This window comes from Struthio camelus, chromosome 7 (genome assembly GCF_040807025.1).
Source record: "Struthio camelus isolate bStrCam1 chromosome 7, bStrCam1.hap1, whole genome shotgun sequence".
NCBI classification, from domain to species: Eukaryota; Metazoa; Chordata; class Aves; order Struthioniformes; family Struthionidae; genus Struthio; species Struthio camelus.
The window spans coordinates 10,628,070-10,641,588 of NC_090948.1; the positions used below are offsets into that span (position 1 = coordinate 10,628,070).

At 42.8% G+C, this 13,519-nt stretch overlaps 1 protein-coding gene across 6 annotated transcripts in view; it reads right to left on the reverse strand.

Moving 5' to 3' along the window:
* Positions 1-9,278, reverse strand: part of HABP2 (hyaluronan binding protein 2) — a 36,806-nt gene extending 27,528 nt beyond the window's left edge. For 3 of the 6 annotated variants that reach the window (XM_068951686.1, XM_009668647.2, XM_009668650.2), the window contains exons 1-2: positions 9,088-9,243; positions 610-646 (exon numbers count right to left, since the gene is read on the reverse strand). In XM_068951686.1, coding sequence (XP_068807787.1) covers positions 610-646; positions 9,088-9,156 — 106 coding nt within the window. In that variant the 5' untranslated portion in view covers positions 9,157-9,243. Of the gene's footprint in view, positions 1-609; positions 681-9,087 lie in introns of all 6 variants that reach the window. The other 3 variants (XM_009668645.2, XM_009668649.2, XM_009668648.2) reach the window with 3 other exon arrangements.
* Positions 9,279-13,519: the final 4,241 nt, after the last annotated feature.

The window sequence follows — 13,519 nt, forward strand, 5'->3', positions numbered from 1 at the left end:
ACTGGTACATACTTTTTGAACCCGCTTGCGTTTTGAACCTGCTCACACAACTAGGCTCTTTCCTCATTTTTCTCTGAAGCCTGAGGTTTACAGCCTAGCCCAGAGACTCCTCTTTGACTCAGTGACCCACTGTGTCGAGCTCTGCTCATTCACGGATCCCTCAGCCTGTATTGAGCATCTGGGGCCACAGAGTGGTGGAGAAGTCCTGGCTTTGATCTGAGTGGTGAGAGACAGGTGAGATCCAGGACTACCTCAGGATCAGCTGCGAATTGGTACCATGGCAGCTCCCCTAGTCTGTGCTTCAATGTGCTGGACACGCTCCTGGACGTGACCCAATGCAGAGTTGTCCCCTGCACTGAAGCAGAGCACACGTTAAGGTACGACTTCACGCAGAGAGAGGGAGAAAGTGAATCTGAAGGTGTACATGATGTTACTTGGCTAAATTCAAACAGACTTCGTTGGATCACGTGCCTTATTTTAAGCGCAGCAAAATTGTGCATGAAGTTATTAAAACTCCATACCAGGCGCTAGCTAAGGGTCTTGATGAACCAGGTTGCCTAGCACTCCATATACAGCACTTACTTGATGGAAGAAATCAAAAGCACTTACCATTCAGAAGGCCAGACAGGAAGAAGAAACTGCAAGACTGCATGGGATAAAGAAGGGTAGAGAGTCAGTTTCTGAAAACAAAAGACAACAGGAGCCTGATTTACAACACAGTTGGTGACAGGTTTCCTTTTGCCCCAGCACTGGACATCCAGATAAGCTCTTTACCTTTTTCAGAGCTGAACGAAAAGGCATGATTTTTAAGTGCTATTTCAGAAGATTATCAAAATATCTAAAAAGTTGATCACTCTCAGCAACCTGCATGGGAGCTCTAGCTTTTCTGAGCAACCAGCCCTGGTTGCAGGGCCTGGGTGCTTTCCAGAAAACATGTCCTGAATGAGTTAAATTGCCTCTTTGCTTAATAAGTGACCATGCATTGACTCTTTATCTCACAGCACTCCTCTGAAATACTGACGCAGGCCATGATCCAGCCTGCTGCAAAAGCAAGTGGCTGTGACATGCTCTGGCATGGCAGTGCAGAGATCAGTAAGCACTGGCACAGCCCAGAAGCCCAAGCATGGCTAAGTCGGTGGGATCTGGACCTCTGAGCTGGAGGGCTGTCAACAATGCTTGGATGGAGGAGAACTTTTCTGGTACTTCCTGTGAGGAAATGCCATGTGTTTGACCTCCAACATGGGGATCCAGCCTTTCCTGTTTGGCTCATGATCAAGGACAAATGACAAAAAGGAACAGAAGAAGAAGGAAAACAGCCCTCAGCCTTTGAAGAGTGTGAGTGAGGTTTATCTGAAAGGAAATGTACGGACTCCACATCAGGACTCATCCCCCATATGAAGAATTCAGCTTACATTCCCTCTTGCTCTAAATCACAGCGGCAGACAGAATTACCTGGCTGTGATGAGAATACACATGCCAACAATGGCTTTAAAGCAGCAGATCTGGAGCTGCTATTCTTCATTCCTCATGCAATTTGTAGGAAGGAAACGTAATTCCAAACAAATTAGCATACGTATTCAACAGAGTATACGTACACACTCCCAGTTATTATGTGTGCCTATGCTTGCTATAGATACAATTAACTGTAAATATGCATTGCTTATTTGTGCATTATAGAAGAAAGGCATTCACAGCTAAATACTGATTGTGAACAAGAATGAATGAACAAGAAATTGGATAAATAACTCAGAATTCACATTTGTGAATATTATCTGGAAAGTATAAATGAATTTGCTTCAGGCGTATTTGCGTCCCTCTTGTGTTTGAGACGGGGAGAACAGACAGTCCAGCTCTACCCTTCCCACTGACTTCAGTGAGAGTGATGTACCCTGAACCACTCAGCACAGCCCCTTTCCAGGAGCAGCAAAGTGAGCCGTGCAGATGTGTAACTAAATCTGGTGCAGCTGCCAGGACACACACTCACACAACTGCCCCTCATGAGTGACTGCAGAGACAACAGTAAATAAGAAGGCTGTAAAAGCTCTAGTCCTGGTGTATATGTCTGCTGAGTGCAGGTACAGGCTTCTTCAGAGCCCCTTTGCCAGATCCTCGATGTAGAGGAGATTGTCTAAGTAGAAGGGTCTAATTGCCCCATTTACAATTAGTGACATTGTTCATCTATCAATGCAGACCAAAACAAACCCTTCAAATGGAGAGTATTCCTTTCTTTTGGATGAATAGATGAAAGAGAAGAACAAGGAAGTAGAACAACAACAGTATGAAGCAAGAAATGCTTCATTTCCCTCCTCAGCTCTCCATGGTGTCCCTTTGTGCTATTTGTCTAATGGGTTTGGAAAGGGTTTTGGGGCAGAAACTTTTGTTTTCAGTGAAGCTGCTAGCTCCACATGGGAATTTCAGAGGGTTTCAGCTCAGACTGAGAGAAGCGTGGGAGGTGACTGCATCGTGCCGTTCGTTCTGTGCCTCATTTTCTCCCAGCTGTAAAACAAAGGTGATGGTTTCACACTATCTTAGGGGGGCTGAATTATAAAACAAGAAGACAGGAAGGAGACCTAGCACTTTGCTAGCACTTTGCTTTCTTCTCTAGTATCCCAGGCTGACTACTCATCTAGCCTGCACTTCCAAGCACCTCTCATGAGGAGAGCTGCTTATAAGAGGGCAGATGCACTAAACTCCCTGTTGCAATAATCTGACACCCTAGAAAAAGTAGAAGTTTCCAGTAACACCTTTCAGAGCAAGCAGTGGCTTGGCCTCTAGGGTCATGGAGTCCCAAACACAATGAGTCACAGAGGGCTTCAACCCACAGCCACCAAACAGACGTTACTAGGAACAAATGTGGCTACAGCACCCTAAACACTTCACAGAGCGAGCTATGTTCTAAGTCCAAGAGGTAAATCTAATCTTTATTTTAAAGTTCCAATGTCCTGTCTTATTCTAGGGCTTTTCTCCCTCACATACCTGCCACAAGCTGCAGATGGCTCAGCCGCACTGGCAGAGCTGTGGGGGAAAAACTCTAGGCATGACTGGCCTTGTATCTTGAATATTTTTTTCCTCCCTTGTGAGGTCCACCTGGCTGCTTGCCAGACTGCTCTGAATGAAAATCAGTTTTGCTCCTGCTAATTGGCTAAATTTTTGCTGTTTGGATCCTTGCACCAAGCTTTCGGCAGGGCTCCGCTGTGGAGGGCATGGAGAAACATGCCGCCTGCGGGCTTCAGCTTGCCCTTTCGTCTGTGCCACGAGGGGCTGAGGGACGCGGAAGCGGGATGGGGGATGCAGGACGCCCCTGGGATGCGGCGGGTGGGCTGTGGGATGCGGGCTGTGGGCGCAGGCGGCGTGTGGGCAGCGGAGGCAAGGGCTGACTCACCGCCTGCCGTGCCGTATTCCTCGTGGCCAGCAGAGGAGGATCTTGTCCTTCCGACGAGGTGTAATAGCAAACCCAGCCAAGAGCAGGATTCAAACAAAGGTGGGGGGCGGGAGGGAAATTAGACTGTGGGGTTTGTTTCACCAGGCTCCTTTCTGCAGCTCGACACCGATACTTTTGGTGTTCTCTCAAGAGGGAATAAAATCACTAGATCCTGCTCGTAGCAGGTCCACGGAGAGTGGGAACGAAGCTGGAAGAATTCATGGAGAGCAATTTTAAATTTTATTACTTCGTGCTCATAAAAAAAGAAAGCCCGCAAAAAAGTCTAGGAGAGACATTTTACATGGATAAAGGTGCATTGCTGAGCGTGGAGTCACTCTGCTAGAAAAATGGAGGAAAGAAAGCTTAAATTCAGAATATCCTAATTTCACCTGACCTCTGCTGTCATCGTCATTGTAACGATCAGCACTTCACTAAAGCTTCGTTTCTCCAAAGAACCATCAAAACTTCACTAATTAGGCTTTGTACAAAGGTTAAACACTTCAGATACATGATATATGCAGTTCCATTTCAACTCCTCAAGAAAGAAAGACTAAGGAAATATAATAGTTTTCAAACAGTAATGCCAGAACCAGGAGTTAGCTTGGTCTCAGGACAGAATCCTGCAGCTCTTTCTCAGACAAAAATGTCCAGTTAATCTCTGGCAATTCTTTCTGAATGAAATCAGGAAGATTTAACCCTGAATTCAACCGAAAATATTTACAGCTGCCAAGGGCATTCAGCAGTTGAACTGTCGTGTTTCAGGTACAGTTTTCCGTATTAAAATCAAAATGAATAATTAAATTACAAAAGCAGGTGGAGAAACAGGCGGCACAAAGGGGACAACCCAGAGCTAGGCTGTGAATTTACATGTGTGCAAAACGGAAGTCATTCCAGAGAAAAGAGAGTAGTTATGCAAGCTGGCATGACAGACCAGCAGAAGGCAGCCTGGGAAGAAAGATTATCTTCCCCCACGAATACGAGTACACGCAGGCGCACACAGGCTTCACAAGAGAGCACTCCAGGAGGACAAAATTAAACCACATAAGTGTGAATTGGCCTATTTGCTTAATTGCACTAGCCTGTGGGACTTTTCCTACAATTTGCCGTGCAGTATTCTCTACTACAGCAAAACAAATACTGCCCGTTTCGTTTGTCCCTCTATATAGTCACAGCTTTGCAGCTGAGAAGCATATGGAATGAGGATGAACTAGAGAACGGGGATGGATATTTGAACAACTTCTATCCACAACTGCCATAAGGTATGAAGGAGCCAGGAGGGCAGAGACAGCTACTGCCTTTTCGTAGTGAACCCCTTGATGTCGCTGACAGCTCTCAGTGGGAACCTTTGTCCGGGCTTCTCACCAAAGGAGGAGGGAATCGACGGTTGTGATGGTCTTACAATCGTCCAGATTTTTGCCTGCAACCGTCTTGGATAGTGACAGTCTTTGAACTTCAAGGGAAAGTGACTTTTCCAGCAATGACATTGTATTTCTCAGTCAGGGCCACAGTCGCAGTACGATGAAAGTAGGGCATATTGTCATCTGGAGCACACATGCAACGCATGTCATATTTTTAGCCTGGGAAACCGTTCCCTTAAAGGTTTCCACCAAAACATCGGAGTTTTTTACCTCTCTGCTAGCAAGACTTCTCCTGCCTCCACACAGAATTGTTACATTTGCCACCGAGTATATGACATGTTTCTCATTGACTGGGTTCAAAATACTCCGGGCAGATTACATTTAATGTCTTTATTTTGGTGATTATTCATTTGAGAACTTTTCTGATGGTAACACCTGGTACAAAAGCCCTGGGGATCCAGGAAAGAAGCAACAGCAGGGCCCTTGGAGGTACTGCGGAAACCAGCTTGGTTGTCTGCACAGAAGTTACTTGCTCCTGTCTTCCAAGAGATCAAAGTTTGCAAGTTAATCTTTGCACTGTGAGGAATGGGCTAGCAGTGGCTGGCTGTTTTTAAAGTTGCTCCCTGGTAGATAAGGTGTCTTTGTGCTTTTAGGCGGAAAATGGTCCCAATCTTGGATGCCACGGTAAGAGGAAGCTGCAAAATCTGTTTCAGCGGGGCTGCGCGAACCAGCCCCGTCACACTAACACAAGTTTGCTGCATTATCAAATGCTTTTGCAGCCTGTGCTGAGAATGCAAGTTATGCTGTTAGACTTAAAGCTTATGTAAAGTCATTAAGTCCCTTTAGTTACAAGAGATATCAACCTGCATGCTTCAGGGCATAAGCTGATTGCCTTCAGGGGTCAGAAAGGAATGCTCCCTCCAGGAGAGAGCACTGCACAACTAGCTGGGGGCGCTGTGAAGGCTTTTTAGCTTTCCTGCCTCATCAGGCAAATTTAGGCTGGTGCTGTGGTAAAGTGTTATGCCTGGTGGGCCACAAATCAAAATAGGTTTGACAACATTCGTTTCTCTTTGCAGGGATCAGTTTATGACACAACGCAGCACAAACCCTTGACGTTAGTGACGCAGCACTGCAGTGAGAAGGCCAAGGGAACATAAGTTTGCTGCGGGATTAGATCTGCTGGTGGGTAGAAAAACTATTATGAGAAGATATCAGGCTGAGTTAACTTTGAGACTTTTCACCCTAAAATATGGGTGTCCGAGCGCCTGAGCCAAGGAAAGACCAATACTGCTGGTGTCTGTTACAGCTTCATATCCTCTGCAGTCCAGCTAGAAGAGAGGCGTTGATGGTACGTTCTGAAGAAGGAGCTTTCCTTTGCAATTGTTTGATCTTAATGTGATACTTCAGTCCTTACCATTTCACTAGTAAGCGCACTTGATTATTTGACTGGGCATGGCTAGTCCATCACAATTAAGCAGATATCAATTTTTTGAAGTTCCAAAATATTCAGTGAAGAGCCATTTCTGCTGCTCAGACTCCTGTAAATCTCCCTTTCTGCTGTCAGGGGTGCTTTTGAGTTTGGAGGGAACACTGATATGGAGAAAAAGCCTAATCTGAACATCTGTTCACTTAAAAATGACTTTCTTTCCTACAAGCATACGCTGAAGTGCTGTAGAGCTTTGCTAAATGGGAGCTGCAGCCTGGTATACGAGCAGCTCCATCGCTGGAGCACTGTGCAGTCAAACTCAGTCTTGTCTCTTACTGACTTCTCTAGCCCAGTTCAGCACAATATTTAAGCATGTCATTTAAATCTATGTGTATTTTGGAAAAGTGCTTCACTACAAGCCCAAGTGCTTTGGTAATGGGAGATACTCAGCTGAATTGTTGTGTTTGAATAGCTATCAACTTGCTGCAGATGAGCTGTTTGAATTTCTTTTTGGCAAAATAAGGAACCTCTAACAATATGACTTCTTATGCCAGGAACATTTCTACTACAGTGTCTTGCTGCGTGGAAACATATTGATTTCTCTAAAAATTTCCTGTTCACGCAATGCTGACGAGTAAATCAGTGAGGGCCTATTGTAATTAAAAGCCAAAAAAGGCGGAGAAGGACTGTCATAGCTGAGGGCAGTTTTTTATACAGTTACAGCATATATGTTTAAACGAAGGGCCAAATTTTGTTCTCACTTGCATCTGTGACGTAAATTTATGCCCTTTATGGAAATACTTTATATTTATGCAGGTGTAATCAGTTTTTCTTCAGGTAATAGTGAAAAAAATGAATAGAAATTTTTGCCGTAAGTCCTCCTCCAAAGCCTGCTGGATCCACAACTGTCCTGGTGCTTTTCTGTTTTGTTTTGACTGACTCAATATGAGCTACTACCTATGTTTGACTTCTGCTATATTAAACCAATAATATTTACTAATCGGAGTGTTATTTATAAAAACTCCTAAAAGCAGTTTCTAATGAAAATATGAATGATGAAAATAGTTACGGGAAAGAAGGATGGAAAGGAGAACTTAGGGGGTGTTTTCCACAGTTTCAGCAGTGTGCAAAGTCTGTTATTGTTTCATTCAAACGGTTTCGGTGTAACTTCTTCTTTGGAACAAATCATTAAGGTAAAAACGTCCTCTCATAACAAACATGTTTGTCATGCAATGGTCACGTCATAGCAACTCATTCTTCTCTTTTTTTTCTGGGATTCATGCCAAGCGCTAAGCCAGAAAACCTTGTTATATTAATTATGAAGAAAAAACATGTTTTATTAAAAACTAGCCTGCTGAATATTCTGTCGTGCTGCTTTTCAGTGACAGCAGAATTGCTTTTGCATTTTAGCAGTGTTAATGAATATTTGGGGCGGGAGGAGCTAGACACTCCATTTTCCACAGTGATATTTAGAGCAAAGTCAGATTGGGTTTGTCAAAGCTAATGAATCAGTCTAGTACTTAGAACTAGTTAGGAAAATCTGTGCAAGACTTCATGTTGGTCGAAGACTGCATCTACCTCTCCCTCACTGGGTATGAATTAAAATAGCCAGTTTGTCATGAGCTTCTTTCTTTATATTAGATTGGATTCCTGCAATGTCTGTAAAACCGACACTGAACTACTCTAGAATTGGTTCCCCCAATAAGCTGTCACATGTATCAGTGGATCAAGTGTGCTGTATCTACTGTTGTCAGTGGATAGATACTCCAGATGATACACTAAATAATAAAAACCCTATTGCGTTGTGGAAATCACTGATTTTAAATTCACCAAATACTTCAAAAAGATCCATAACCCATTAAAACCCTTCACTATGTATTTCTCCCAAAGGACTCGATTTAACCATGTCAACAGCTACTATTCTGAAATGAATTTCAGTAAATATGAACTTGCATGTGTAGTAATCTTCATTAAAAAGTAGAAGTTTAAAAGAACCTGAACTTCTTCCATAAGAAAATCTTCTGGATTGCAGTGCTTGGAGGAATGAAAGAAATGTTTTTTAAAATGACTTTTAACTTTGCTTTGGTTACGAGTTATTCTTTCTATCTTCTTTAAAGACAAGATGAATAGATTTGGGAAAGTATGTCAGGCTCTGAGGGAGCAGGGCTCTGGCCTTCTCTAGTCGTGTTGCATATGTTGCTGCTAACCTTCTTTCCATGTCAGCAGCAATGGTAATTTAGCCATCCAAAACATAGAGCCAGGGGTAAATTTTATCTTCTGCAAAAGAGCTTGCAAAACTACCGAGTCAGAGCATACCACTAATCTTTTAAATCTGATACCTAATCCTTTTAGGATCAGCAGTCACTGCAAAAACGCGCAAGGTGCCATCACCACGAAAGCATGTGCCTTCCAACACACTGTCCTGCCACCCGAGACCGGCCCTCAGAAACCTTACAGAAAATCAGTTAACACTGTTCACTGTGAAGATCAGCAGCCCCTGAACCCACGTGGCTGGTTTAAGTGATCTGGGAGCGCTGCCTCGGCCAGCGGCGTGGCGGTCCAGCGTGCGGCTGGCCGCCCGGGCCAAGGCGGTGGGAGGAACGGCCGAGCGAGCCCGAGGGCGCAGCCGGCACGGCCACCGCGCTCCCTGGGCTGTTGCCCGCCGCCGCTCACCACCCTGGCAATCAGGGGCTCAACCCAGAAGCCGGCCATGGCTTGTCCCCGCCGATAAATCGTGGGGCCTCAGTTTACGCCGTGCTTCACTCGGGCACGTCGCTGCTCTAAAGTGCAGATACACAGCTGAGCTCTCCGGGCGCCCCGGAAGGGTTCAGCAAGTAACAGCGCTGGCATGCAGCATGAAAATAATGCAGAAGTTTACTCACACACAAATGCGTATTCCCCAGGAAAAGGACCAGTGGAAGAACCTGGAGGGACAAAGCACCGTTAACCATTCTGACGCTGCTAGATATTTCCTCAAATGGGGTGTTTCTTGCTGCCTATGTTTCTTCAGACAGGCCACAGTCATTTGAGAGTGAGCTAATTCAGTGCAAATAATTAACTGTGCTTCAGATATTGTTTAATGTTCAACAGATTGCCCTGACGAGATAAATGTATCCTGCCCAGATGATCACTATCTTGACTCTTGGTGAATGTTTCAAAACAGTAAATATCAAAGCTAGAAATAGTATGAATTAATGATGGAACTAAATATTTTTCTTGTATTAGAATTGTTTTTCTTCTATTATTGCCATTTTAAAAAAAAGTGTGAGTCAGGCTCATTTCTCCCTTTCACCTGAAAAAACTAATGAGATCTGGTTAAAAAAGGTAAGATTTTTAAATGCATGAAAATTTCCTTTTAATTGCTTTCTGGATTTTAAATTTCAATATTCTTGTTCTTGATCATTTCTCCACAAATGTGAGAACTCAGAAACCTTTTTTTGTTTTTTAAATAAAAACTGAGCTTCTCAAGTAACTACCGGTCCCCAGAAGCTGAGGCAAATACAACAACAGTGCAGTGGAGGGAATCACAATGCCACTGCAAGAGTAAGCGACCCTGTATTCTGGCAGTGGCGACAAACTAGCTGATCAGATCTTGCTTGTGCTACATGTTATGAAAACAACTGAAAAGACGAATTCTTTCTCCCAAAGAGTTTACAGTCTGAGTAGGAAGAAAGAAAAGGGTGGTAGAAATAAAGCGTTTCCAGACTGCAGCTCAAAGTCACATAGGAATTCCCTGGTAAAACGTTTTATCTGTGTTTATGAAGCAGCTAGATAGGATAGCGCTGAGCACATTACACAACACCAGCAGGAAAAGAATATGATTGTTGACTCGGGAGGATCTGAACAGTGCACAGTAAATAAAAAAGGGAGGGGGTCACATGTGAAATATGAGGAAGAAAGCACAGGGAAATCACAAGGACTCTTTCCTCTTCTGGACGGCATTTTCTGGTGAAAAACATACGATGTGAGCACCAGATTACAGACTCTGTTAAAAGCGGGCTGAACTTCTCATATCAGGGAACCTTATTTCTGATGATTCCTCACTCTGGAACCTCCTCGTCCTAAGGTAGATTTCTTGCATTAAAAAATACACCAAAAATTTAGAAATTATATTTATGTCAGACGTGCATAATTTAAGCAGGTGCAAAACAGGTCTGAGATTTACTACACTGGGGGTCTCACACACACAAGTTTAAGAGAATTCCAAATTCTTTAACTAGTTAGAAAGACAGCAAGATAAAAGGAGTTAGATAATGCACAACTTTATGTAATGTGTCCTTGAGTAAGCTGATTTGCACTGAATTTTAATAGAGCCCTGATTCATCAAATCTCAAACAGAATTAAGGTATGGACTGGATCCTAATAACATCATGCTTTATATCCATGAAAGATAAATTAAAGGATGCAAAACTGCTATTGACAAACATTGATTATATGTACTTTGATGGACTTTGAAGTTGTGCCAGATGCGTCTTGTCAGCCTCCAAAGTTTTCTTTTAAATCTCATTGCATAAGGCTTTTACTTTTTAATTATTTTTTTCCCTCAGCCTCTTTGATCAAGAAAAAAATGTAGATCATATTTGTGTGATGCTATTTCCTATGCATTTTATTTAGATATGCCCTTGTGCACAGCTCACGATATGTAAAAAGAAACTACACAGCATGTAGTTGTCTTAACCTGTTATCCTGGATGATGATTAACATTTAATTGACCTTTCCAAGCTACTGAGTGAAATATGACCGCGTGCAGAGGACTAGCACAAGGCCCGTTCATCTCTTTTTGTGCCATGTAAACCTTCGGAATATGACCTGAATGACAGTATTTCTGGTGGCTCTTTGCTCAGAGGAGAATTTTGCCCGCTCTCAAAGTCCTACCGATCCATTTAGTTCTGTCACTATGTCTGTGGCAAAGGGGTCCACACATTAGATCCTATGAAAAGTCAAACCCATGGGCAACTTTTGCTCACTTGAGAAGTTGGACTACGGTTTAAACAGGTGAAACTCCTTCTTCCTCTTTTCCATCTATATAAATATCTTTTTAATAGGGGACTTCAGGAAGCTTGAAAGAAACTTTGAAGCCATTTTGATTCCAAATAGTTGTGAGTCCCACGTATATCGTCTTCCTTTCCTTGCCCATCAGGATACAACCATTCCTTTCAGGGCACGGGAATTACATAAAGCATGTTGGTGTGCATAGTAAATGGCTCTGAAGATGGAGCAAGATTTGGGGCCAGCTGCTCTTTTTTTGTGACTGGACCTATTCTCTACATCTCCAAAACTGTCTTACTGATAATGGCTTGATGAACAGACATGAAGCGCTTCTCTGTGACAGTCCAGGTAGCTTCCAACAATAATATGAAGAAAAATTTAGAGAAGAACTACCAAGTCCTTTAAAACTGAGAATGAATAGATGAAAATAACTGGTTTGTGTACTGGAACAGAAATGTGAAGGACTGGGGGAATTTCTGCACCATCATCTTTAGTGCCTTGAACAACTCATTTGTTCTCAATATTCTTTAGCTTCCCATCTGAAAAACGTGGGTAGCAATATCTCCTCTATCACTGTGTGTTGCCTGTTTAAATAATAAACGCTTCTGGCTCGGTATTTTCTCCTATATTAACCAGCAGCTCCATGCACAAGAGGTGCCTTGCCTTGGTTGTCGTGTCTAGAATAAAAGAGGTAAAAGAATAACCAAAGGACTATCCTCCCAGTGATTTATTTGGAATCACTACCAAATAAAATACTCTATAATGGCTGGGTAGTTTTCTGGCCAAAATAAACAGTAGAAATATTACTTTGTTAATTTTTCTGCCCTAAAATGTGACCTTCCACTGAAAAAAATCTTTCTCCTGGACATTTTTCTGCCACCACACACAAGGCCTGAATTCTGATCCTGAAAAGTGTTTGACCCTGCGCCCCTAAGATTATAATTCTTCACCATTCTCCAACATAAAGCAACCAAGCACGAAGGAAGAATTTTCTGTGCTATATTTACATATGGGGGTCTATGCGCGTGGGTTATTGCAGTGTCAGATATGTTATCTGCAGATCCGGTTATTAACAAATCACCGTATTTGTGAATGAAGAGAGAAAATTCCTAAAGTAAAGGGAAAATAAAAGCATGTAGTATTCAGCTTTACTAAAAACAGTGATTCTAGCAATACTTGCCTGCATCAGCTATCCTCACTACTATATTGTGCCCGCAAGAGCATAAACCAGTCTCATTGAGGGTCAGGTGATCTTTCCTCTGACCCAACAGCAATGCCATGCAATATAGAAAGATCAATGCTTTGACTTTGGCCTTTTCCACTGCTACCTTTTCGTGGCTTTCTTTAATTAACCTAATAACTCAAAAGCACAATAGACGTTCATGCTTCCCTTTTAAATGTTCCCTCCACTCCCATTAAATACAAGCCTTGTTCAAACTCCAAATAAAAATAAGAAAGCAGAAGCCCTATTATTCTTCTTTGTACAGAAGGACCAGATTTGAGTGAGAGTATAGGGAACTGATGTTTTAATATAAAATCTGGGAAGGGGAGGAGGCATATTCTCTTTGTGAAGTTCATCTTGGTGCAGAAAGCCAGCATGAGGTCTAGACACCACTTAAATCAACATTTTAAGAGTTGCGGTTTCATTTTGTTTCATAATTCTCACTAGCAGCAAATTCCCAGCGATGATTTCAATTCTTGGGCTCAGATCAAAAGCACGGTAAAAATTTAAAGACAAGCAAACAAACAAAAACCAGGATAAGCGCAGGCAGCAGAAAGTTCTGTTGGACATGCAAAAGGACTCGTCCCCTGTCCCCACCACTAACCCAGAAGCAATTCTTCAAAGGATTTATGCAGACTCAAATCAGTGCAAGAAAATGGTCAGCTAATTAGGAAGAGAGGCAGTACCACTCCAGCACTACATCAGGTCCAGTAACCCAGCTCTGACACTGACTTGGTACCAAATTCTTCTTATGAAGGAGCATAAACTCCATCCAGCAGTTAACGAACAACCTGTCACAGAGGAACTTTATTCCTGTCCCCAGTCAGAGATTGGCTTATGCCCCAACCATAAGACTTTTTGTCCCTTTCCGGCCTCTTGGGTGTTCTTTTAAATCTTTCCTATAACAGCTCCGGATATTCTTGTTAGCTGCATAGCTCTCTCAGCGTGTTTTTGTGTCTTGAAGCTGCCTGCTAAAAGCATTAAAACTGTAAAGTGGTGGACAAAGAGGCAGTTTTGCTTTCAAGCTGAAAAACATGCATCAAAGCTTCTGCAGTAAATTTATAGAGTATTAAAAACAAACAAAATGTGACCGTAGGGTAACA